Consider the following 26,425-nt stretch of genomic DNA (forward strand, 5'->3'; position numbering starts at 1 on the left):
GAGCTCCTGGGGGGGCAAGGGGCACCCCAAAAACACTGCTTATCATGGCTGCTTTGATGGCATCTGTGTGAAACCCTCTGCAAACACAGAGGGATTTGGCATTTGGGGCACACATTTTATATAGTTTCAAGTCAGACCTGGAATTTCATCACTGCACCAGGTCAAACTCTGCCAGCAGTGATTCCATGTTTTTATTGGTGTGCCCTGGTTTTACAGAGAAGGAACAAAAATCTCCAATCCCAACAGAGGAACCTTGTTTGAAGCACAGAGATAACTTCTCATCCCAGCTGACATTCACAGCTCACTGCCAGCCACCTTCAGCTCCTCAACAAATTACCAAACCTCTTCACAGCTGGAGTGCATCAACCCTCAAGTATTAAAATGCTTTTTCCAGCCCTGCTTTGCATTTGCAAATCTCCCCTAAAAGAGGCTGCACCATCCTGTCCCTTCCCACATTCCCTCCTCAAACTTCACATCCCCTCCCTTAAACTTAAGAGGCTTAAAAATAAAAATAGTAATGATAATAATAATGATCCTGGAGAGCAGCAGAAAAAGCCTCACTTTTGAAGATTCCTTGTGTTTATCAGGTCTCAGAACAGCACAGAAATTTGGAGATAGCAGAATGGCAGCCTCTCTCCTTAAATAATCCCAGTTAGAATAATGCTGAGGAAACTCTCAGGGCTGGAGGGAGGAGCCCTTCCCACCCAATAACACAAATGGGAATCCAATAATATTTTTAATATGACTGTTTGATATCTTTGGGAAAGGTCAGCAGAAAAGCAAAAGTGTTCCCTTTGATTCCCAAATACATCCCCATTCCAAGGCTCCCTCCCCACAGCAGGAATAGCTCAGGCACAGCCAGGTCAGGTGTGACACTGGAATAAATAAATCTTTAGAGAACCTTGGTCATGTCTGCAGTAAAAAGAGGATTTTTTATTTTTAAAGAGAGAATCTCAGCACTTGGGTTCTGCCCAAATCTGTGATTCCATGGAAAATGAGGGATGACACAAAAAGGGAAATGTAAGCAGTGTTCAGTGTTAGCCTGGCTGTGACAATGGGGGAAATCCTTCAAGTCTCTTTTCCTTTTGGTTTTTGTTCCTTTCTGCTTGATTTTGACAGTACCAGGCTCAGCTGAATCCTGCAGGATGTCAAGGAGCTGGATGAGCTCCTGCTCCCACATCCACACTTCAGAACATTCATCCATGCTTTGTGCCAAATATTAAATTCATGTTTCAAACATGTAAGAGTTACTCTCATTACATTATTCTGGTTTTAACTACTCTGCTTTCCCCAGATTTAGGAGTGAGGTGCCCAGCTCTGTGCTCAGCAGGGAGGTGCTGGCTAATTCCACGCAGATGCTGAACACCTGGATTTGTATCTCACCCCAAAGGCCATCCTTGCTGGATTTACAGAATCAGAGAGGCTGATCTGCTTCTCCTACTCAGATCTGCAGCAGCAACCACTCATTTCTTACCTTCCACCCTGGAAATTCATGAGCAGTGCCGGCTAAAATGGAAAAAAACCCGCAGCAAATGAACAGTGCCACAAAGGTGGTGCCTGTGGTGCCTCAGCAGGCACAGACAGGGAGGCAGGGAGTGATTTTAACCTGTTTATAATCACTGAATGCACATCACACCCCAACTCCCAGGGTTCTCCTGCACCCAAGAGGGCAAGAGCTGCAACTGGTCCCTTTTAATGCAAGTCATTAACCTGCATGTGCCCTCAGGCTGCTGGAAGCTGCTGCAATCCCTTCATCTGGGCAAAATTTGGGCATCTCTCTGCGATGTATTAGTCTCAGCTCTAATTACCAACCAAGCACAGCCTAGATGGGCTTTTCTCTTAGGCAGAGGCTGCTGCCAAAGCTGTGGGTGCACAAAAGCAGAGGAGGCTTTGAAGTTTGCAGCAGCTGGGATTGAAAGGGCTGCGGGTCTGGCTCAGCTGCTCCGAGCACAGAGAGAGGCTCATTATTGAACAGAGTTCTCAGTGAGGGCAAGTGTGGCATCACTGCCAGAGCCAGCAGCACCCAGAGCTGCTCCCCCTCCAGGAGATGCTGCTCTGCTCTCATCACAGCTGGGCATTCCTGGGAAAAGAGAAATTCCAGCACTTCTGGAGGTGAATATTGAATATTGCCTATGCTGTGTCACACACAGAGCTGATCCTGGCAGGGAACAGCAGCAAATCCAGCTGGGCATGTGCTCAGAGCATCACTGAGATGTGTGAGAGCACTCAGGGGGTGTGCTTCCATCTCAGCCTGCCCAGCCCAGCCTCTCCTTACAGGGCAGCCAGGCTGAGCAGCAGGGACAGCAGTGACAGCAGTGACAGGAGCTCAGAGAGGCTGCAGGCAGCAACCCCAGGGTCTGTGGGGTGATCCCTGTAGAACTGCCAATGATCTGTGGGGTGATCCCTGTGGAATTCCCAGGGATCTGGGGGGTGATCCCTTTAAAATTCCCACTAATTTGTGGTGTGATTTCTTCAGAATTCCCAGGGATCTGTGGAGTGATCCCTTCAAATTCCCATTGATCTGTGGAGTGATCCCTTTAAATTCCCACTGATCTGTGGGGTGATCCTTATGTAATTCCCATTGATCTGTGGAGTGATCCCTTTAAATTCCCACTGATCTGTGGGGTGATCCTTATGTAATTCCCACTGATCTGTCGGGTGATCCCTGTGGAACTCCCAGTGATCTGTGGGGTGATCCCGTGGAATTCTCAGGGGTTTGTGGGCTGATCCCTTCAAATTCCCACTGATGGGTGCTGCTTTAGGGGTGATCCCTTCAAATTCCCACTGATGGGTGCTGCTTTAGGGGTGGCAGGGAGCAGCTGAGCCCAGAGCTGCTGCCCCAGCCCTGCCCAGGCTGGCACTGCTCAGTACCCAGCACAGACCCAGCTGCAGGGGCTCCCAAATCTCAGTCCTGGCAGGGTGTGCCCACACCCTCCTCTGCTCCAGCTCAGCACCAAGGGCCTGATCCTCTCACCCAGGCTGAAAAACCCCAGAGCTGCAGTGGGAGCCTCTGCTTTCCCTGCATCCAGGCTATCCCAGCATTCACCCACCTCTCCATAAAGAACAGGAACACTTTGACTCCACCTCACAGGGAATTATTTCCAACCCCAAGGGTGAAAACCCCAGAACCAGGTGGGAGCCTCTGCTTTCCCTGTGCCCAGGTTATCCCAACATTCATCCACCTCCCCACAAAGAACAGGAACACTTTGACTTCACCTCAGAGGGAATCATTTCCTACCTCCAATGCTGAAAACCCCAGAGCCTGCTGTGGGAGCCTCTGCTTCTCCTGTGCCCAGGTCACCCCAGCATTCACCCACCTCCTCACAGAGAACAGAACACTTTGACTCCATCTCAGAGGGAATCATTTCCAACCCCAAGGGTGAAAACCCCAGAACCAGGTGGGAGCCTCTGCTTTTCCTGTATCCAGGCTATCCCAGCATTTATCCACCTCCCCACAAAGAACAGAACACTTTTCTATCTTGAATCCCTCACATCAGAGGGAATCATTTCCTACCCCCAAGGCTGAAAACCCCAGAACTGCTGTGGGAGCCTTTGCTTTCCCTGCATCCAGGTTATCCCAGTATTTTTATCCCAGCATTCATCCACCTCCCCACAAAGAACAGGAACACTTTTCTACCTGCAACACTCCACCCCAGAGGGAATCATTTCCCAATTGGCCTAAAAAAGACAAGTTTTCCGTTTTTTGAGTGACATCTTTCTCAAATGATGGAAGGCAATTCAAAGGCAGCAGTATCTTCCCCACAGTTTAAAATGAGGGTTTTTTTTTAGGAAGTTCTTCTCTCTGCATTCAAATTTGCTCTTTAAAATGTTGCTATTGTTGGGAAGAGAAGAGCATTATCCTGGAGCTGCCAGTCTCACAATCATGACAAACCTGCCATAATGGCAGAACTTTATTTGACAGATTATCTCTGCCATAAAACACACACCAAAGTCTCCTCTCTGCTCTGAGAGGAACTGGGAGCAATAAACTCCAAACTCATTTCTTCCATCTCAGAAGCTCCTCCAAGTTCTCCCAATTTAACACTCCCGGGCACATCAAGGAGGCTTTTTGGCTTTGTATAAACATTTAAATTGCCTCCTGTTCCTCCAGTGCTGCTCTCAGTCATGACAGGAAAACTGTTCTCAAACCTGCTCAGGCCTAGACAGGAAAGATGCTTTTCTGAAATCATCAGTATGGAGTTTATCGTGTCATTTGTAGGGTGATGAGAGGGTTAAAATAACTCCTTTTCTCAGTGGTGTAACACCATAAATACACCCAGCACATCACACATTGTTTTGTTTCTTTCAAGAGTCATAAATTTACAATTACTCCAAGTAGAGGCCCTGATGCCAAGTTTGGGATGCTTTAGGTATTCCTGAGGTTATTAATACCTATTGCTTTAGCTATTCCTTGGATTATTTCCAGTTCAAATGTCTAAAACCTGAGTTAAACACAGCATAGATGGGGTTTTCTCCTGGTTGAAGGCTATAAAAGCTCAGGCAGCTCAGCTTCAGTAGAGCTGAGAACAGCAAAAACCCTTGTGGCCAACACTTGGTATTTCCTGGAAACGTGGCCCAGCTCCATGTGGTGTTTCTATGAAATCAAGCTGCTGACCTGCTGCTCTCTGCACTCTGCTGCTGCCCAGCAAGGAGCTCTGGAGGCCCTGGGGTGATGCAGAAAGGCCAAGCAGGAGCCCCTCTGTACAGGAATCATTCACAAATCTCCTCCTCTGCCTGGAGCGGAGCCCTGGAGCTCCTCCTGACTGCACTGGGCAGCAGCAGCTCAGCCCATTCATTCACTGCCTGTTCCACTCACCACCCCAGAGGGTTATCAGGGTCATGTCCTTGTGTCCCTGCCCCTTGGCTCTGTCCCACAGAACAGTGTCACCCTCTGCCAAGGCGGGTGCTGCCTCCACCCAATGTCCCCATGGCATTGCACAATCCAGCATGGAACTCCCAGCAGCCCAGGCCAAAGCCCAGATCATAACCCAAACTCTTCACACACATCTGCATGATGCACTAAAACCTCCATCCAAGTGGGCAGCAGTTGCTGAATTCCCATTTCAGAGCTGACCCCACGATGGCCTCAAAGCTGAAAAGCTCAGCAGGGGTTTGGGAAGAGCTGGACCAAGTTGTGTCCCAAACCACAGAGTGTCACATTCACACACAGCACAGATCTGGGTTTGATCTGGGACAAGCCACCCAAAACCAGAGGACTGAAGTGAGTTTACAAGCTGTAAGTGGAGAGTGGCAGCAGTGAGAGCCCCCACAAACAGCCCAGCCCAACCAGAGCAGTGCTCATTGCAGCACACAACATTCCCTCTGCCCTGCCCAAGGGAAGGCAGGCATGGTTAGAAAAATCCTCCTCTAAAAGCACATTCTTCCTTTAAAAATCCCCTCCCAGAAGCATGTTGTTCCTTTAAAAATCCTCTCCTAAAATCATGTTCTTCCTCTAAAAATCCTCTCCTAAAATCATGTTCTTCCTTTAAAAATCCTCTCCTAAAATCATGTTCCTCCTTTGAAAATCCTCTCCTAAAATCATGTTCTTCCTCTAAAAATCCTCTCCTAAAATCATGTTCTTCCTCTAAAAATCCTCTTAAAATCATGCTCTTCCTTTAAAAATCCCCTCAAAAATTCCTCTAAAAATCCTCTCCTAAAATGTTCCTCCTTTGAAAATCCTCTCCTAAAATCACGTTCTTTGTTTAAAATTCCCCTCCAAGAAGCATGTTCTTCCTCTAAAAATCCTCTCCTAAAATTAAGTTCCTCCTTTGAAAACCCTCTCCTAAAATGATCCTCCTCTGAAAATCCTCTCCTAAAATCATGCTCTTCATCTAAAAATCATGTTCTTCCTCTAAAAATCCTCTCCTAAAATGTTCCTCCTTTGAAAATCCTCTCCTAAAATCATGTTCCTCCTTTAAAAATCCTCTCCTAAAACCATGTTCTTCCTTTAAAAATCCTCTCCTAAAATCATGTTCTTCCTCTAAAAATCCTCTCCTAAAATCATGTTCTTCCTCTAAAAATCACGTTCTTTCTCTAAAATCATGTTCTTCCTCTAAAAATCCTCTCCTAAAATGTTCTTCCTTTAAAAATCCTCTCCTAAAATCATGTTCTTCCTTTAAAAATCCTCTCCTAAAATCATGTTCTTCCTCTAAAAATCATGTTCTTCCTAAAATCATGTTCTTCCTCTAAAAATCATGCTCTTCCTAAAATCATGTTCTTCCTTTGAAAATCCTCTCCCCTACAAGCACATTCCTGCTTTGTTCCCAGGGCCTGGGCAAGAATTTTTGGCCCCCCAGCAGCAGTTCCATGCTCACTGTGTCCCCCACAGTGCCTGACACGCTGTGACACAGAGCTGGCACCTCCAGAAGCAGCAGCTCTGGCTGTGACAGCTGGGAGGGATTTGGGAACTGATACATGAATGGCTGGAGGAGGATCCTGCAGAAAGAGCAGAGGCTCCATCTTTGCTGCCATCTGGGAAAGGGCACAGTGCCAGTGTGAGCCCCAGCAGATCTGGATGTGTTCACCTGCTGGGAAGTGGAAATTCCCAACAGAATTTCAGGGAAGAGCTCGTTTGCAGGGTGCACCACAAGCTGAACACATCCTGCATCTTTCCAGCCTTTCAAAGTTTGTTTTCAGGTTTTCCCTGCTACTGTCAGTCACCAATACACCCCAAAAACGGAGCAATATTTGTGTCTGTTCCTTTCCCATTTGCTCTGGAAGCCCCAGCAGATCTGGATGTGTTCACCTCCTAGAAAGTGGAAATTCCCAACAGAATTTCAGGGAAGAGCTCGTTTGCATGGTGCATCAGAAGCTGAACAGAAAAGAGACACAACTTTCCTGGCAGGAAACACATCCTGCATCTTTCCAGCCTTTCAGAAATTTGTTTTCAGAGGTTTTCCCTGCTACTGTCAGTCACTAAAACACCCCAAAACAGGAGCAATATTTGTGTCTGTTCCATTCCCATTTGCTTTGGGAGCCCCAGCAGATCTGGATGTGTTCACCTCCTAGAAAGTGGAAATTCCCAGCAGAACTTCAGGGAAGAGCTCGTTTGCAGGATGCACCACAAGCTGAACACATCCTGCACCTTTCCAGCCTTTCAGAAATTTGTTTTCAGAGGTTTTACTTGCTACTGTCAGCCATCAAAACACCCCAAAAATGGAGCCATATTTGTGTCTGCTCCTTTCCCATTTGCTCTGGGAGCCCCAGCAGAAATGGATGCGTTCACCTCCTGGGAAGTGGAAATTCCAAGCAGAATTTTAGGGAAGAGCTCCTTTGCAGGATGCACCACAAGCTGAACACATCCTGCATCTTTCCAGCCTTTCAAAAATCTGTTTTCAGAGGTTTTACTTGCTCTGCTAGCCATCAAAACACCCCAAAACAGAGCAATATTTGTGTCTGTTCCATTCCCATTTGCTCTGGGAGCCCCAGCAGAAATAGATGTGTTCACCTCCTGGGAACTGGAAATTCCCAGCAGAATTTCAGGGAAGAGCCCGTTTGCATGGTGCACCACAAGCTGAACAGGAGACACAACTTTCCTGCCAGGAAACACATCCTGCATCTTTCCAGCCTTTAAGAAATCTGTTTTCAGAGGTTTTCCCTGCTGGGTTAGTTCCAGAGGTTTTCCCTGTCACCAAAACACCCCAAAAACAGAGCAATATCCGTGTCTGCTCCCTTCCCATTTACTCTGCAAGCCTTAAACAAAAATTATCCCATTTCATCTCTGGTTTTAAGGACAAATTATGGTTTTACTCACAGCCACACCACCATAGCAGTTCTCCCAGCCCAGGATGCTGCTGTTTGCCCTGCAGAGGCAGAGCAGGGAGGGTTGGGGATGCAGAGGGAGCTGGGAGCTCTCACCTAACGTGGCAGCCGCCGCCAGCCCGGCCGCGTACGGATCCGTCCCCGGAGGCGCCGCGCTGATGATGTAGGGGTTGGGAACGAAGGCAGCAGGAGCTAGACCTGCTGAAAACATTCCTGTCAGTGAAAACAAACTCAGCAGGACTGCAGCCCCAGCACAACCCCCCTGTGCTGCCTGGACAACACCAAACTCAGGCTGGTTCCGTGGTTTGAAGCTTTTTGTGGGTGGTTTTCTATAGGGAGTGACAACCTGTGAGTGTTGATGGGCAGAGGAGAGATCTGGCATTAAAAAACCCAATTCTAAGGATTCAATGCTCCTTAGGAAGTAAAATCCTTTCTATCCAACAGCTCAAGTGCTTCTGCAGGGCAGACAGACCCTGTTCAGGAGACTGGAGCTTGGTACTACTCTGTATTTCCTACAGTGAGTAAATCAAGACCCAAACCACCCCATCCTGAGCTCCCACAGCATCCCAGCATTCCAGCTGGTCAGTCTGGAAAAGGCTCAGAGAGGAAAAACAGTTTAGAGAAAAACAGTTTAAAATCATTAGAGAAAGCCCAGGTGGGTGGGAGAGGGGTGTGCAGGGGAGGTGAAGGTGAAGGGGAGGAAGTTAAAAAGCTGAATAATTTCAATCCCTGAACTGCACTGAGCACACAAGGGCACAGCACAGAGCCCCAACACATTTATATTGGGGTTTTGGGCAGGAAAAACTACCACAAATTGCTTATTGTGCAAAAAAAATTAATGCATTGTTTTCCTGGGTTTCTACACATGATCGAGTGCTTTATTCCCAGTTAATAAAAATACATTTTTTAAACACACACACACATATATATGTGTATATTCTATGAATAATTTTTATTAATATCAATAATGTCTTTGCATAAATTACATTTTTAACTCCTAAGACCCCTGGCAGCACATTTAGCTGATATTAAATAATGCATTTCCCCTCACTTCTCTGTGCTGTCACCCTGATTTATGTTTCACTCAGAAGCTTCCAAAGCCTCTCCTGACTGACAGCACCCTCAGGAGAGTGAGAGTGTCAGTTCTGCCACACAGGGAAATCCTTTAAAAGGCTAAGTGTGCAAGAAGCAAATCTGTAAAAATGCACTTCTGTTCATGCATTGATTATCAGCTGTAAAATACACTTTGAACCCTCCCAATCCTTTTCCCTGAAGTTTCCCCATGGATCAGAAGGGCTGGGGAGAGGCAGACTCACCTATGTGTGGCTGGTGGGCAGCAGCCAGGGCGTACTGCTGCTGCTGGGCTGCTGTCAGCTGCTGCACTGCCAGTGCATTGGGCCTCTGGAACAGCTGTGGGGAGAGCACAAACAGCCCTTAATGTGGGCACAAACTGCCCTGAAACCAGGCACAAACAGCCCTTAATGTGGGCACAAACTGCCCTGAAAGTGGGTACAAACTGCCCTTAAACTGGGCACAAACTGCCCTGAAAGTGGGTACAAACAGCTCTGAAACCGGGCACAAACTGCCCTGAAAGTGGGTACAAACTGCCCTTAAACCGGGCACAAACTGCCCTGAAAGTGGGTACAAACAGCCCTTAAACCGGGCACAAACTGCCCTGAAAGTGGGTACAAACAGCCCTGAAAGTGGGCACAGACTGCCCTGAAAGTGGGTACAAACAGCCCTGAAAGTGGGCACAAACTGCCCTGAAACCAGACACAAACTGCCCTGAAACCGGGCACAAACTGCCCTGAAAGTGGGCACAAACAGCCCTGAAACTGGGTACAAAGAGCCCTTAATCAGGCAAGGAGCACAAACAGTGTCCTTAAATCAGGCACAAGCACACCAACAGTGCTGAACTCACACACAAACACACCAACACTGCTGAAATGGGGCACAAACACACCAACAGTGCTGAACTCGCACACAAAAAGCAGCAACTCCTTCCTTTTCCAGCAATCCCTTCCCACCACATTTCCTTTAACCCCACAGATTCTCCACTCCACATCTCCAAGGGCCTGAACTCCTCTGGAATCAATGCCTGTGGTAACCCAGCTGAAAAAACCCCACCTGAAAATACTCCACCTGACAAAACCCCACACTGCTGCAGCACAGCCAGCCCCGGCCCAGCTTTTCCCTCTGCTGTCCCCTCAATCCCAAAGGATTTATCCCAGCCCTGCTCAGCCCCAGCTGCAGCCTGGGGGTCCCCAGGAGCACTGCCAGGTGTTGGGAGTGCCACCAGTGTGCCCTCCCAGTTTGGCTGAAATGGGAAATGGGATGGAAATGGGATGGCCAAGGGATGCAGAGCCAAGTTTGGGAAACCCAAAATGCCCTCAGAGCCAGAGAGGGGACACAGCCCCAGGATCACAAATCCCAGACCAAACACTTCCCTTACCTGCTCACTGCTCAAGGTTATTGAGAATTTATTCCTCACTAAATAAAAATAATAGGATTCCCTTGAAGTATTTTTGCTGAGGGTTTGGCGTTTATTTTTCTTTCTTCAGGGTCTTAGTAAAAGTTTCCTTCCCAGCTTCTTTTGCCTCTCTCTAAAGGAAATCCCTGTATTCACCATGTTCAGCTCTAATTAAAACATTTAGGACACATCAGCTGAATATCTCCTCTGAAATTATCCAGCATGTCCACCCCCCCTCACTTCCAGGGATCATTTCTACGTGGGAATGACTTCACAAAGCACTGTGAGAAATATTTTCTCCCTCCCCTCCCTCAGAACAGACTTGAATGCCCAAATGCCTCCGATTTTCACACCTATTATCCTGCCCTCCTTTCAGACAAGTGAACTGCTGGCAGACACAGCAATAACTCTGCCCAAAATTTTGGCAGAAACCCACAACCATCAAGAAGAAGCCCAGAAACATCAAGAAAACTCTATTACTTATTATTTATTATTATTATTATTACTATTATTTAGAGGCAAAAATTGGCATTGCTTCTCCTGAGAGCAGAGTGAGCAAAGCTGTGTGAGAAAATCCACCTTTATTTTTGTCTTTTTACAAATTCAGGTGGAGAAAACACATCTGAGGGATGAGCATTGGGTTTATGAGGTGGAAATGCAGCAGTTAGGGCAGTCAGAATTAACCTGCTGTGTGCCAAACCCTGCCCCTCACAACAGCTTTGTTTGCTCATCCCTCAGGGGCTATCAGAACTTTCCTTGTGGAGGAAAATATCTGATTTACAGTTCCTTTATTGCCTCCTGGGCCATAAAACACCCTGAGCAGGCAGGGTGCACAGCACACCTGCTTTTCCTGCCCTTTTTGTTGTTTTAAGGTGTTTTTTGTGGTCACACAAAGCTGGGTGGCAGCTCTGCTCTGGTCACCAGGAGATTGGGCAAAGCTCCAGTGACATCTTGGAACACAAACCCTGTGAGGAACCCCTGAGCAAGCTGGGGGTGCTCAGCCTGGAGAAAAGGAGACTCAGGGGTGCCCCCATCACTGTCACAGCTCCTGAAAGGTGCCTGTGCTCAGCTGGGGCTGGGCTCTGTCTGCAGGCACTGACAGAACCAGAGCACACAGCCTCGAGCTGCCCCAAGGGAAATACAGGTTGGATATCAGGAACAGGATTTTACAGAAAGGTGATAAAGTTCTGGAATGTTCTGCCTGGGGAGGTGGTGGAGTCCCCATCCCTGGGGTGTTTAACAAAGCCTGGATGTGGCACTGGGTGCCAGGGTTGAGTTGAGGGGTTGGGGCTGGGTTGGACTTGATGAGCTTGAAGGTCTCTTCCAACCCAGAGATTCTGGGACTTCTGTGAAGGGGAAGTTTCAGTTCAAACAGCTCCAATAGCGGATGGAAAGGGAAATTTCCAGGTTTTTTCCAGGCCAGTGGCTGTGGCCATGCCCAGGTAGCCTCACAGGAAGTGAGGGGGCCCTTCCAACCCAAACCATTCCGGATTTCTGTGATTTGTGATGCACCCACAGGTTTTGTGCTGACACCCCTGTGCACCCACACATTTTAATCTGATCTTGAGGACCTGTGAGGAGAGAGGAGAGACTTTGGAACCCTGAGCTTCAGCCCAGAGAGGTGGTGGAGTCACCATCCCTGGGGGTGTTTAACAAAGCCTGGATGTGGCACTGGGGGCCAGGGTTGAGTTGAGCTGTTGGGGCTGGGTTGGACTCGATGACCTTGAAGGTCTCCTCCATCCCAGTGATTCTGGGAATTCTGGGAATTCTGTGAACATCCCTCAGTGCAAAACACCAAGGAGGTGATGGACAACAGGAGCAGAACATGGAATGAGGGACAGTGGCTCTGTGGGACTGACCAGCAACATCCTATACTCTCAGCAAATATGAAAAAAAAAATCCTATAAAAATCCTATAACCCTAAACTGCTTCCTCCTGAAGTGTGGATTCCTCTGCAGCATCCTCAGGGTTGGGATGTGCTGTATCAGCTCAGCAATTTCAGCTTTTTAGCTTTCTTCAGCTGCAAAATTTCACCAAACCTTGGAGTTCTCACATGCTTTTCCATCCTGCTGATGTGGATTCCATCAACATGAAGTAGAGAGGAAATGGCTGCATTATTTCCTTGTCTTGAGGGCACAAAAAGCATTTTTCCTTCCTAAAAACACTTCTGCTCACTTTACACATGTGAGGACTTGCACACCTCCCAAATACAACTCAATGAACCCCCTGGGAATCAGCAAAACTGGGAGAACAGAATCCACACTCACTCAGAGCCTCAGTACTTCACCATCAATATTTCACCTGCTGCTCTTGGCTCTTTTTGTTGTCTGCCTGCTCTGGGGGCTCATCCAGTCCCTGCAAAATCTGACTTCCAGACATAAAAGGTCTGCAAGAAAGCTGGAGAGGAACATTTTACAGTACAGGACAAGGGGAAATGGCCTTAAACTAAGAGAGGAGGGATTTAGATGGGATCTTAGGAAGGAATTGCTCCCTGGCAGGGTGGGGAGGGAATTGCCAGAGCAGCTGTGGCTGCCCCTGGAGCCCTGGCAGTGCCCAAGGCCAGGCTGGAGCACCTGGCACAGTGGGAGGTGTTCCTGCCATGGCAGGGGTTGGAATTGGATGAGTTTTGAGTCCCTTCCCACCCAAACCATTCCAGGATTCTGTGACCTCTCCCTCTCCCCTTGAATTCACAGCCTTGCTCAGCTCCCTCAGAACAATCTCAGCTGCAGATTTCACCCTGCAGCCTGTCCAAGGAAGCAGAGCCAAGAAAAACCATCCCAAGTGCAGCCCCTCCTGAGGCAGATAAACCAGGGGAGCTCTGGGAATCATCAGTTCCATTTATTCAGGGAGAGCTGCTGAAGCCTTGCTGGGCTGTGTCCATTTGCTGAGGGCACAGCCCCACACTCCAACCCCAGAGATCAGTGCTCAAAGGTGGCACTGGGGAGCAGATAAAGGACAGGAACCTCTGCACTGGAATATTAACCTGAATGGACAAAGGAATCAGGAAAGAGCACCTGGGGTGTTTCAGGCTGCTGGGAAATGCATTGGGAATGAAAAGCTACAAAGGCCTGACACGGATCTGGAGAAATTCAGGGAGATCATCCAACATTTCAGTGAGGCTGCTCCATGTCAGACAAATGAAGAATGATTTCCAGCACGTGGAGGAGCTCCCTGAGGCAATTCCAAGGGAGCAGAACCCCAGAGTTAGGGGAATTCTGGAAGATCAGATTTCCCTCAGCAATATCAACATCTGACATCCCTAATCAGACCAGATGTGGGTAAAACCTTCCTCTTCCTCACACTGCCTGCTGCTGTGCTCACCTGTAATCCCTTCCAAGGATGGGACACTTCCCCACAGCCCCAAAAGGCACTTTCAGGGATGAGATGCCTTGCTCAGGACAGATTTCCTGCTGCCAGGAGAATGGCACAAGTCAGATTCCTTTCATGCAGGCTGAGAGTGGCAGTGGGCAGCAAGGACCCCTGGGAATTAAGGGAATGGGTACAAGACCCCTGGATTTACACAAACCTGCCCTGGGCGGGCACATCTGGCTGGGAGTGATTCCTGACCTTCACTACAGCACCTCAGGCTGACTGAAGGCTCCTGTTTGCTTTCACTGCAGGTGGAAGCTGCAGCAAGGCTGAAAACTGAAAATAACAGATTTGTCTGACAGCCCAGCAGGGCCTGGGTGGGACTGAGGGGCAGCAGCTGTGTCCTCACTGCTCCCTCAAAATCAGGGAGAGACCTGAGGGGATTTGCGCTTCACAGCAAGCTCAGAAGGGTCTGGAGCCCCAGGAGGGGCTGAGGGAGCTGGGCAGGGGCTCAGCCTGGAGCAAAGGAGGCTCAGGGGGCCCTTGTGGCTCTGCACAGCTCCTGCCAGGAGGGCACAGCCGGGGGGGTCGGGCTGTGCCCCAGGGAACAGGGACAGGAGCAGAGGGAACGGCCTCAGGCTGGGCCAGGGCAGCTCAGGGTGGGCACAGCAGGAATTTCCCCATGCCAAGGGGGCTCAGGCCTTGCCAGGGGCTGCCCAGGGAGCTTTGCAGTGCCCATCCCTGCAGGTGCCCCAGCAATTCCTGGAGGTGGCACTCAGAGCTCTGGGCTGGGGACAAGGTGGCATCAGCTGGGACTCGATGTCCTTGGAGCTCTTTTCCCACCTCATCTCTGCATCCTGAACACCAGAATCCCAAAGGCTTTTCCCACAAGGGAATATCCATCCAATGCAAGCCCAGCAGCAGAGGTGTCCCTGCCCCAGCCCCTTCTGGCAGGGAACATTTCCTGTTCCCCACAGCTCCAAACCCCTCACACCAACAACAGAAAAGGAGCCCTGAACGCCCTTAAAATCCCATTTTTGCATATTGGGGGGAAATTTCTGCATGGAAAGGGGGCTCAGGCCTTGCCAGGGGCTGCCCAGGGAGCTTTGCAGTGCCCATCCCTGCAGGTGCCCCAGCAATTCCTGGAGGTGGGACTCAGAGCTCTGGGCTGGGGACAGGGTGGGGATGGGGCACAGCTGAGATTTGATGCTCTGGGAGGGTTTTCCAGGCTCAGTGATTCTGTAATTCCCAGTTGGTGACACAGAGATGACATCAGGTCCACATGGACAGCGCCCATACGCTTGGTATGAAATAAAAAATGCAAACCCACCCTGAAATCCTCACTGCATCTACCCTGAAACAGGGACCCTGTCCTGTCTGCCTCCCTTTGGGAGGGTTTATTTCCACCAGTGAGGTGCCAGACGTGCCAAATTTAAAATCCTATTTTTTTAAGGCTGAAGGAAACAAATAAACATTCCTCAAACTTGTAAATGAGCCTTCACTTAAATAGAAAACCCTGACAAAATGCAAACTCCAGGCTTCCCACTTGCGCTTTTCCAGTCCCATCTCTAATGCTTCTCCAGAAGCAGCTCACTTGTGGAGCCCTCATGTTTTAAAAAACACCCAACTTTCCTGGTTTAGAGATAATTCTGGAGCATCCCAGGCCGTGCACCAGAGCAAGACAAAGGCTTGGAACTATTTGCTTTTTTCTCCTTTTTGAACTCTACAGCAGCTATTTAGTTTAATCATTAAATTTTCCATCATTAACCTCCCAAAGATGCTGTAGAACAGAGCAGCCAATTGAGCTCCCACCCAGATATTTACACTGCTTTTAAGGCTGTGATAACTCAGCACAAACTTGGCAATGCTTTCCCTCACTCCACAGTGCCAGAGGCTCTTCTGCTAAAAAAATCAGATATTGCAGGGAAGCCAGGGAGAGTTATATATCCCGGCAATCAGCTCCAACAAAGGATTCCCTTCCACTCTGAGGGATATCAGACTTGCAAAGGGAGAGCAATAAAGTTTGTTTCCAATCATTACCCAAACGAGCAGGAACAGGAGCAGAGCAGGAGTCGATTGCTGGAGCCAGGCCCAGCATTCAGCAGGAGCCAAGGGAGTCTGGGCTTGTGTGGGAGAAAGGTCAAACAAACCCAAGCCAGGCTCAGATAAAGGTTTGTAGTAGTGGACTCTGCCCTTAGGGCTTAAACCAGGCTCAGGGAGAAGAAAGTTTGAACTTGTAATTGCCTCTGGCTGAGCAAAGCTGAGTGTGGGGCTCAGTAAAGCTGAGTGTGGGGCCCAGTAAAGCTGAGTGTGGGGCCCAGTAAAGCTCATTGTGGGGGTCAGTAAAGCTGAGTGTGGGGCTCAGTAAAGCTGAGTGTGGGGCTCAGTAAAGCTGAGTGTGGGGCCCAGTAAAGCTCATTGTGGGGGTCAGTAAAGCTGAGTGTGGGGCTCAGTAAAGCTGAGTGTGGGGCTCAGTAAAGCTGAGTGTGGGGCCCAGTAAAGCTCATTGTGGGGGTCAGTAAAGCTCATTGTGGGGCTCAGTAAAGCTGAGTGTGGGGGTCAGTAAAGCTGAGTGTGGGGGTCAGTAAAGCACAGTGTGGGGCTCAGTAAAGCTGAGTGTGGGGGTCAGTAAAGCTGAGTGTGGGGGTCAGTAAAGCTGAGTGTGGGGCCCAGTAAAGCTCATTGTGGGGGTCAGTAAAGCTGAGTGTGGGGCTCAGTAAAGCTGAGTGTGGGGGTCAGTAAAGCACAGTGTGGGGCTCAGTAAAGCTGAGTGTGGGGCTCAGTAAAGCTGAGTGTGGGGGTCAGTAAAGCTCATTGTGGGGCTCAGTAAAGCTCATTGTGGGGGTCAGTAAAGCTGAGTGTGGGGGTCAGTAAAGCACAGTGTGGGGGTCAGTAAAGCTGAGTGTGGGGGTCAGTAAAGCTGAGTGTGGGGCTCAGTAAAGCTGAGTGTGGGGCCCAGTAAAGCTGAGTGTGGGGCCCAGTAAAGCTGAGTGTGGGGCTCAGTAAAGCACAGTGTGGGGGTCAGCAAAGCACAGTGTGGGGCTCAGCAGGGCCCAAGATGGGGCTCAGTAAAGCACAGTGTGGGGCTCAGCAGGGCCCAAGCTGGGACTCAGCAGGGCCTAAGGTGGGGCTCAGTAAAGCACAGTGTGGGGCTCAGCAGGGCCTAAGGTAGGGCTCAGCAGGGCTCACACCTGGGCTCAGCCAAGCCCAACATGGGGCTCAGCAGGGCCCAATGTAGAGACCAGGAGGGCCCAATTTGGGGTTTAACAAAACTCAGTGTGGGGCTCAGCTGGGCTCAAAGCTGGGCTCAGGCAAGCCCAGTGTGGGGCCCAATGTGGTCACCAGGAGGGCCCAATGTGGAGCTTAACAAAACCCAGTGTGGGGCTCAGCAAAGCCCAGTGCAGGGCTCACAGCTGGGCTGAACAGGTGTTGGCTCTCAGTCCCTGCCTGGGCTCCTGGGTGGGTGTTTGGGGGTTTTTTAGTGCTTTTTGCTACTTTAAAGCTTTTTTTCAATGCCTTGAGACAGCCAGGATCACCAGAGAGGGCACAGCTGTGGGAACTGCTGGGGTAATTCTGGTTATTCCAGCTGCCATGGGAGGCTGATCTGCTCAGCTCCCAGGGAGGACACACACAGCACAAAGACAATGACAACATGTCCAACCTTCCTCCATCCCTTCTCCCAGGACAGGATCCTGAGTTCATCCCACCCCACACCAACCCCTTTGGAGCCACAGGGCTGGATGAGGGATCAGGGCTCAGGGATGAGAGATCAGGATCAGGGCTGAGGGATCATCAGGGCTCAGGGATCATGGCCCAGGATCAGGGCTCAGGGATCATGGCCCAGGATCAGGGCTCAGGGATCATCAGGACTCAGGATCAGGGATCAGAGATCAGGATCAAGGCTCAGGGCAAAGGAATCAGGGATCAGGGCTCAGGGATCAGGGATCACAATCAGGGCTCAGGATTTGGGGATTGGGATCAGGATCAGGGATCAGAGCTTAGGATCAGGATCAGGGCTCAGGATCAGGATCAAAGATCGGGATCAGGATCAGGGATCAGAGCTTAGGATCAGGATCAGGGCTCAGGATCAGGATCAAAGATCAGGCTCAGGGCTCAAGGCTACGGGATTGGGATCAGGGAGGGCTGAGGGACCAATGATCAGAATCAGGGCTCAGGATCAGGCTCAGGGCTCAGGATCAGGACCAGGGATCAGTCTCAAGACTCAGCTCTGTACCTGCTGCTGGGAGTTGTAGTCAAAGAGCCCCACGGTGGCGGCGGCCGAGTCCACGGGGACCTGCGTGCCGGAGTAGTCGAACTGCAGCGGCTCCATGCCCACGTGCTCCATGGCATCCAGGGGCACGCTCTGGGATTCCATGTTGGAGAAATCCTCCACAGGCTTGGCCCCGTTGGTGCTGGCCAGCTGGGCCAGGCCCTCGGAGCCGTTCTGGTTGGGGCCCAGCAGATCCACCTCGCTCGCTGAGTTCTGGCAGTTCCCGGGTGTGCGGCTGTGGGGGGAAAACGGGTCAGGAACAGGGCAGGAGAGCTGCAGCCCCTCTTTGGGGGGAAAACGGGTCAGGAACAGGGCAGGAGAGCTGCAGCCCTTCCTGGGGGGAAAAACTGGTCAGGGATAGGGCAGGAGAGCTGCAGCCCCTCTTAGGGGGGAAAACGGGTCAGGGAAAGGGCAGGAGAGCTGCAGCCCTTCCTGGGGGCAAAAGAGGTCAGGGAAAGAGAGCAGGAGAGCTCCAGCCCCTCTTAGGGGGGAAAACAGGTCAGGGAAACAGAGCAGGAGAGCTGCAGCCCTTCCTGGGGGCAAAACAGATCAGGGACAGGGCAGGAGAGCTCCAACCCTTGTTGGGGGAATGCTCCTGCAGGGAAACAGGGCAGGATGCTCCAGCCCTTCCAGGGGGGAAAACAGGTCAGGAAAAGCACAGGAGAGCTCCAGCCCTTCCTGGGGAATGCTCCTGTGCAGGGAAACAAGGCAGGAGAGCTCCAGCCCTTCCTGGGGAATGCTCCTGTGCAGGGAAACAGGGCAGGAGAGCTCCAGCCCTTCCTGGGGAATGCTCCTGTGCAGGGAAACAAGGCAGGAGAGCTCCAGCCCTTCCAGGGGGAAAAACAGGTCAGGAAAAGCATAGGAGAGCTCCAGCCCTTCCTGGGGAATGCTCCTGTGCAGGGAAACAGGGCAGGAGAGCTCCAGCCCTTGTTGGGGGAATGCTCCTGCAGGGAAACAGGGCAGGATGCTCCAGCCTTTCCAGGGGGGAAAACAGGTCAGGAAAAGCACAGGAGAGCTCCAGCCCTTCCTGGGGAATGCTCCTGTGCAGGGAAACAAGGCAGGAGAGCTCCAGCCCTTCCTGGGGGGAAAAACGGGTCAGGGAGAGGGCAGGAGAGCTCCAACCCCTCTTGGGGGAATTCTCCTGCAGGGAAACAGGGCAGGAGAGCTCCAGCCCAGCATCCCACCCTGCAGCAGGTGCTGGAGTACAAGAGGGAAAATAAAGTCATGGTTTGAAACAGTTCAGCAAATTAATTCTGTGGAGAAATTGATGTATTTAAAATAAAATAAAAACTAAAAGCAGGAATGCGCCATCACGTCCATGGACCCACCAGAACTGCCCAGAGGTGGTGGAGTACAGGATGGAATATAAAAAATTGGCCTGAAATAGTTCTCCAAGTTAATCCTCTGGAGAAACTGATGTATTTAAATAAAATACAAACTCAAACCAGGTATGCTCCATCACACCTCCAGAACTGCCCAGAGGTGGTGGACTATAGGAGGGAAAATAAAGAAATGGTCTGAAATAGTTCTCCAAATTTATTTTACAAAGAATTTATGTATTTAAAAAAAATAAAAACCAAAAGCAGAAATGCTCCATCACATCCCCAAACCTTCCAGAACTGCCAAAAGGTGATGGAGTACAGAAGGGGGAAAAAAAAAGACATGGTCTGAAATAGTTCTCCAAATTAATTTTATGAAGAACTGATGTATTAAAAAAATAAAAGTTAAAACAAGGTATGCTCCATCACACCCACAGATCCACCAGAACTGCCCAGGGCTGCTGAGGTACAGGAGGGAAAAAAAGACATGATCTGAAATAGTTCACCAAATCAATTCTATGAAGAATTGATGTATTTAAAAAAAAAAAATTAAAACCAGGTATGCTCCATCACATCCACGGACCCACCAGAACTGCCCAGAGGTGGGGGAGTACAGAAGGGAAAAATAAAGACATGGTCTGAAATAGTTCTCCAAATTGATTCTATGGAGAAACTGCTGTATTTAAATAAAATAAAAACTAAAAGCACAAATGCACCATCACATCCATGGACCCACCAGAACTGGCCAGAGGTGGTGGAGTACAGGATGGAATATAAAAAATTGGCCTGAAATAGTTCTCCAAATTAATTATATGGAGAAATAAAGAAATGGTCTGGAACAGTTCTCCAAATTAATTCTATGGAGAAACTGAGGTATTAAAAAAAAAATAAAAACTAAAACCAGGAATGCTCCATCACACCTCCAGAACTGTCCAGAGGTGCTGGAGTACAGGAGAGAAAATAAAATGGCCTGAAACAGTTCTCCAAATAAATTCTATGAAAAATTGATGAATTTAAAAAAATAAAAATTTAAAGCAGGCATGCTCCATCACACCTCCAGAACTGCCCAGAGGTGGGGGAGTACAGGAGGGAAAAATAAAGACATGGTCCGAAATAGTTCTCCAAATAAATTCTGTGGAGAATTGCTGTATTTAAAAAAATAAAAATTAAAACCAAGAATGCTCCATGACACCTCCAGACCCACCAGAACTCTTTGGAGGTGTTGTAGAATAAAGTGGAAAAAATAAATAGAGATGGTCTGAAGTAGTTAATTCTACTGAGAAATTGGTGTATTTTAAAAAATAAAACCAGGAATACTCCATCCCAACATCACAGCCCTAAACACACCAGAACTGCTTGGAGGTGTTGGAGTAAAGAGGGGAAAAAATAAAAAATATTATCTGAAATAGTTCCCGGAGTGAATTCTACAGAGAAATTGATGTATCTAAAAAAATAAACAAAAATAAAACCAGGACTGCTCCAGCCCAGCATTGCAGCAGCAATACACCCCAGCCCCAGCAGAATCCCCTGGAAGTTGGAGAAGTGTTGTAGAAGACAAGAAAAAAAAATAAAGAGAGGCCTGAAATAGTTCCCTAAGTTAATTCTACACAGAAGTTGACGAATTTAAAAAAAAACAAAAGCTGGAATGTTCCAGCCCAGCATCAGAGCCACCAGAAGGGCCTGCAGGTGGTGCAATAAAGGGGGGAAAGTAAAAAACATGGGCTGAAATAGCTCCCTGAGTTAATTCTGCAAAGAAAGTGATGGATTTTTAAAACAAACAAAAAATAACCCACAAACCCTAGTCCCAGCCTCAAACACCTGTTATAGTAAAAATGTAAAAAATTTCTGTTTTCTGCTCAATTGAGAGTCAGAGACAGCAAGCCATAATCTCCCCAAATACTTATATTTAATGGAGTATTTGGTGATTTTTAACTGTGGAGCTCTGGCACCAAATCTCACTCAACACCACCCTAAGGCAGCTGCCATTGGCTCCTGACCATCCAAAATAGGGACTGGACTTCGTGGGAATGCTTCATATCCATGGAAGAGCCAGGAATGGGCATTTCCCAGCATCTGTTTGGCTTTTACATTTTATTTTACCATTTCTTTGGCTTCTCCAGTTTTCCTACAGGCCATGAGGAACCACAGGAGATGCAGAAATGAGCAAGGAACACCAATGGCATCAAGGGCCACAATTTCACGAGGTTTTCAGCCCAGAGCAGCAAGGAACAAACCCAGAGCCCAGCTGTGGTGGGGACAGGACAGGAGCAGAGCCAACACTTCCCATGGGAATCCCACACAGAGGAATTAAAAATGGGTGTGAAAATCACCGGGATCCCAGGGCTCAGGATCAGGACTCATGGCTAAGGGATCAGGACACACCAGCCCTGAGCTCTCAGGTGCTCCCACCCTCTCCCCCTGAGGACATTCAGAACATCCTGGGGACACTACAGGATGGAAAAACCTTCCCAAAGCCACAGAGTGCATGGGCAGGTTTGGCACTGGGCTGACTGCACAGGGATGTCACTGACATGTTTTATAACAATCCTTTTGTTAGGATTTTTCTCCTGAGAAGCCTCGGAAAAGAAATGCAAAAAATAATTATGTGTGGGATGTGGTCTGGGGATGGTTTACAACAGGTGCATCTTTGATTGCTTCATGTGGATTGTTTTTACTTGATGCCCAATCCCAGTCCAGCTGTGCTGGACTCTCTGGTCAGTCACAAGGTTTTATTATCGTTCCTTTCCAGCTTTCTGATGTCTCCTTTCTCTTTCTTTAGTATAGTTTTAGTATCTCATTTTCTTTTAATATAACAGATATAATAAAATAATAAATCAATCTTCTGAAACATGGAGTCAAGATTCTCATCTCTTCCCTCATCCTGGGGACCCTCAAACACCACCACAGGGATGCCCAGAGCCAGGAGCTGCTCTGCTCCTCACCCCACCAGGGAGGGGCTGGGGACACAGGGAGGGTGACACAGCTGGGACAGCTGATCCCAACTGATCCTTTTATAAAAGAGATTTTATCATTCATTTATCAAATCATCTGGATCAGATAAAAGAAGTTTGTCACAGCGAGGGTGGGCAGGGGCTGGGCTGGAATTGCCAGAGCAGCTGTGGCTGCCCCTGGAGCCCTGGCAGTGCCCAAGGCCAGGCTGGGCATTGGGGCTGGCAGCACCTGGCACAGTGGCAGGTGTCCCTGGATGGGATTTAAGATCCCTTCCAACCCAACCCACACTGGGATTCTGTGATATCCCAGCCCACCCAGCACCCAGAGCTGAGGGAACAGGGAAAGTGAGGGAGTTTGCAGGGATGTGTTCGGTCCTCACCAGTCCCTGTCACAGAATGCCAGAGTTGGTCAGGCTGGAGGGACCCCAGGGTCACTGGTGGCACTCCCTGCTCCAGCAGGGCCATCCCAGAGCTCAGGGCACAGCACAGTGTCCCTGTGCCTCTGGAATGTCCCAGGGAGGAGACTCCAGCCCCTCTCTGGGCTCTGCTCAGGGCTGGCACTGCCCAGGGCAGTTCCTGGGCTCAGGCCCTGCCCGTGGCTCTGGGGCCATGGCTGGGCCTGGAGTGGCTCTGACCTCTGCACACAGGGACAGACACACAGGGACAGACAGACAGGGACAGACAGACAGGGACACCAGGGCTGAGGGCTCCTCTCAGCTGGGGTTCCCCTTGAGGCTGAGCAGCCCCAGCTCCCTCAGCCTTTCTTGGCCAGGGAGATGCTCCAGTGACCCCACAGAGCCCAGCTTCCCTGGGAATGGATCCCTGACACCTCCCCTGGGCTGTGCTCCATCAATTCCTCCCTTAGCTTCACTCCCAGGCCCAGTTTTTCCTTTCCCCATTCAAATGTTCCAATTTTCACTTTTCCCCTTCTGATTCTCCCCTCATGGCACTGCAGGGAGTGAGAACCTGGAAGGGCTGAGCTTAGACCCCAGCAGTGATTCTTATTAATTGATTAATATGCTTAGACCTCAACAGTGATTATTATTAATTGATTAATGAACTTAGACCCCAGCAGTGATTATTATTAATTGATTAATTACTGAGCACGTACCTGAAGTCTTTGACGTCGGCGTCGATGCCGTTCTGGACAGGCAAACCATTGGATTTATCCATCACATCCCCCTCCTCCTTCAGATCTCCCAATTTATCTCCATCAAACGTGCCCTTGCTTTTCTTATCCCCTTTGTCATTCTCATCACTCTCTGCATCCCTTGGCCCCTGGGCAAAAGAGACATTGTTTTAATGAGGTGAGTTTTCAGATCAATTCTCCTGTTACCCCAAATGGTAACAAATCAAAGACACATGTCACCAGAAAAGAAGTAAACATTCATTCCTACCAAAAATATCACTAAAAATGCAAAATATTCAATAATAATCAAAGAAATAAGGGAATTAGCTCTCACTCTTCCAAGAGGTGTTTCATCTCTTCAGGTTTCTTCATTTAGTAACTCAAGGTTTGCTTTTATAGGCTCTAAAAATCCCATCCCAAAATAAGTTTAAGGAATTCTCTTTCTAGATGGGACTTAAGCACTTCAAAATCAACACCAGCAAATGCTGCAGGGGCACAAAGTGAATCAGAGCCTCTCTGAAGTGCCTGGCTCAGTGTCAGACACAGCTCTTGACTGGACAAGTGTTTGAAAATCACCTCAGTTTTGGAGGCATCAACAGTGAATTCCAAAGCACAGCTCATTTAGAAACACTCAAATAAATCACTGCCTCAATCATTAGCCCCTGTAATCCTGAAGCACATTTCTCTGGGAGAAAAGGGGAAAAAAAAAGAGGGAAAAAAAGGATTTCTGTTCTGTTGAGCATTCCATGAGTGCTGTTACATCTGCAGCGTGTCTGCATTTTATTGCACTTGGGAGGAGAATAAAGGGTGGTGATGCCTGGGGCAGTGTTTTGAACAACAAAAGGGAGAGGAAAAACAACATAATTTACGATAAAAACCAGCAAGGGGCATATAAACATATTTATCAGAGGCAGCTTTGGTGCTGTCACAGGGACAGACATGCAAAGCCTGCCTTCCACTTGACTGCAGGGAGAAGTGCTGGGCACACAGCATTTGTGCCTCTACCCACTGAACCCTTTTCCCACTCTCTCTGATTGGAGGGAGGGATTTTCCCCTTATATTCAGAGAAAAAAAATTGTTCTGAAAGCAAAAATCTTTTGGTGTTGCTTCTGAAAGAAAATAAAATTGTGTTTCCTTAATATTCCTTGGAAAAGCCACCTCTAAATCCAACCCCAAACAAGGGGGTGCTCAGCAGTGACAGCTGTGTCACCAGTGTCACTCTGATTGTGGTGACACCCCTCCCTGGCCCCCAGCTGGGATAAACTGGCTCCTTGTCCTGAGTGCTCACATCCCAAAAATCCTCCTTGTCCTGAGTGCTCACATCCCAAAAATCCTCTTTGTCCTGAGTGCTCACATCCCAAAAATCCTCCCTGCTCTGAGTGCTCACATCCCAAAAATCCTCCCTGCTCTGAGTGCTCACATCCCAAAAATCCTCCTTGTCCTGAATGCTCACATCCCAAAAATCCTCCTTGTCCTGAGTGCTCACATCCCAGAAATCCTCCCTGCTCTCCTTGTCCTGAGTGCTCACATCCCAAAAATCCTCCCTGCTCTCCCAGGGCTCCCCCAGCTCCTTGGGCAGCCTCACTGAGGGCCAGCAGCCCCAGCAGGGCTGAGGGCAGCAGCCAAAGGAGCTCTCCCACATTTCTGGAGCCCTTTTCCCATTCCAGGCTGGGTTTGATGTCAGCTCTCCCCACTTCCATGAACTGCAGGCTGTGTCCCTTCCTCACCCCACAAAAGGGGGGTGCCATTCCCCCTGGGAAACAACCTGCCCCAGCTGGGAAACACACCCAGCCACAAGCAGGAGCTCAGGGAAGGGTGCCTGACACCAATCTATTTGTCAGGGAGGTTTTATCCCAAAAAACAGCATGAGGAAAACCTCCAGGACAAGGATGAGCCCTATGCCATGACATTATCATCATGTGAAGGGTTTGGAGCTGGAATCCCATTTCTGGGATCAGCACCAATGTAGCCATGATATTTTCTGAAAAAATATATCCCTTTTTTTTAGGATTTTTTTCTCCTGAGAAGTTGAGAAGCCTCAGGAACAAAATGTAAACATTGATTATCTGCTGCTGTGGAATGCAACAGGTGCATCTGTGATTGGTCTCATGTGGTTGTTCCTAATTAATGGCCAATCACAGTCAGCTGGCTCAGACTGTCTGTTGTTATCATTCTTTCTTATTCTATTCTTAGCCAGCCTTCTGATGAAATCTTTTATTATTTTAGTATAGTTTTAATGTAATATATATCATAAAATAATAAATCAGCCTTCTGAAACATGGAGTCAGATTCTCTTCTATTCCCTCATCCAAGAACACCATCACAGACCATGGCAGCCACAGGCTTAGGGCAGCTTTGTGGGACCTTTCCCAAGGATTAGCTGGGATGGGCTGGTTCTGCTGGGGGCTTTCCAAGGATCCAGGGAATCCAGCACCTTCCCATCTCCCACCCCACACCCCCAAGCCAAGGATTAAACCTGCCCTGTTTGAGGGAAGAGCTGAACTGAGAGCAAAGAGAGAAACCCCTGCCCTAGAAATGATTCCCAGCCAAGCCAAGCAGCAAAGGGAGGAAAGAACAGAGATGAGGCAATGAGACACTTACAAATGCTCCTTTCCTGAGGCAGGAGTCTCCAGGAGATGAGCTCAGCACGTACTCCACCATGCTGACCCCCAGCCCTCCGCTCTCCGAGCGTGGGGACAGCACAGAGTTCACTTCACTGTTCACATGGAAGCCCTGCCCAGGTCTTCTCTGCACCATAATTGGCTGGGAAACTGAGTGATCTGGAACAAAACATGGCAAACTCTCACAAGCACATCCAACTACTCAAAGGAGGCAAATTAAATCATTCAATATGTACTCCCCAGGGGCTGATTTGCACTCAGAAGTGCCAACTCTGTGATTCTGCTGGTGGCCATTTGTTAAACCAGGATGGCTTTCTCATTTTTTAAATACTACAACGTGTAAACCTGCAAGTGAGAGCTAGGTTGAAAATCTAAACTCATAAAATGTCAGAAATGTAAGACTAATTAAAGGTTGCAATTAAAAACCAAAGGTTTAGTTTTTAGTTTTAGTATAATTCTTGCATCAGCACAGTGAAAACAAGTTCTGGCTTGTCATTTAAAACATGATCCTGCTGCTCCACCAGCCCTGCGTCCTTTGTTGCACCAATTGTTGTGTTCATGTCAGGATCAGAGATTTTTTTGGCTGCTTTTTCCT

At 48.9% G+C, this 26,425-nt stretch overlaps 1 protein-coding gene and 1 non-coding gene across 5 annotated transcripts in view; both read right to left on the reverse strand.

The window, feature by feature from the left end:
- PUM1 (pumilio RNA binding family member 1) overlaps positions 1-26,425 on the reverse strand; it is a 101,445-nt gene that overhangs the window by 39,615 nt on the left and 35,405 nt on the right. For 2 of the 4 annotated variants that reach the window (XM_058819861.1, XM_058819859.1), the window contains exons 5-9: positions 25,811-25,989; positions 23,192-23,358; positions 17,775-18,045; positions 9,078-9,171; positions 7,858-7,962 (exon numbers count right to left, since the gene is read on the reverse strand). In XM_058819861.1, coding sequence (XP_058675844.1) covers positions 7,858-7,962; positions 9,078-9,171; positions 17,775-18,045; positions 23,192-23,358; positions 25,811-25,989 — 816 coding nt within the window. The remainder of the gene's footprint in view (positions 1-7,857; positions 7,963-9,077; positions 9,172-17,774; positions 18,046-23,191; positions 23,359-25,810; positions 25,990-26,425) is intronic. The other 2 variants (XM_058819862.1, XM_058819860.1) reach the window with 1 other exon arrangement.
- LOC131568126 (small nucleolar RNA SNORD103/SNORD85) lies at positions 1,929-2,012 on the reverse strand. The gene has a single exon (XR_009275706.1). It is a non-coding gene; the product is annotated as a small nucleolar RNA SNORD103/SNORD85 (small nucleolar RNA).

The sequence above is a fragment of the Ammospiza caudacuta genome, chromosome 25 (genome assembly GCF_027887145.1).
Source record: "Ammospiza caudacuta isolate bAmmCau1 chromosome 25, bAmmCau1.pri, whole genome shotgun sequence".
NCBI classification, from domain to species: domain Eukaryota; kingdom Metazoa; phylum Chordata; class Aves; order Passeriformes; family Passerellidae; genus Ammospiza; species Ammospiza caudacuta.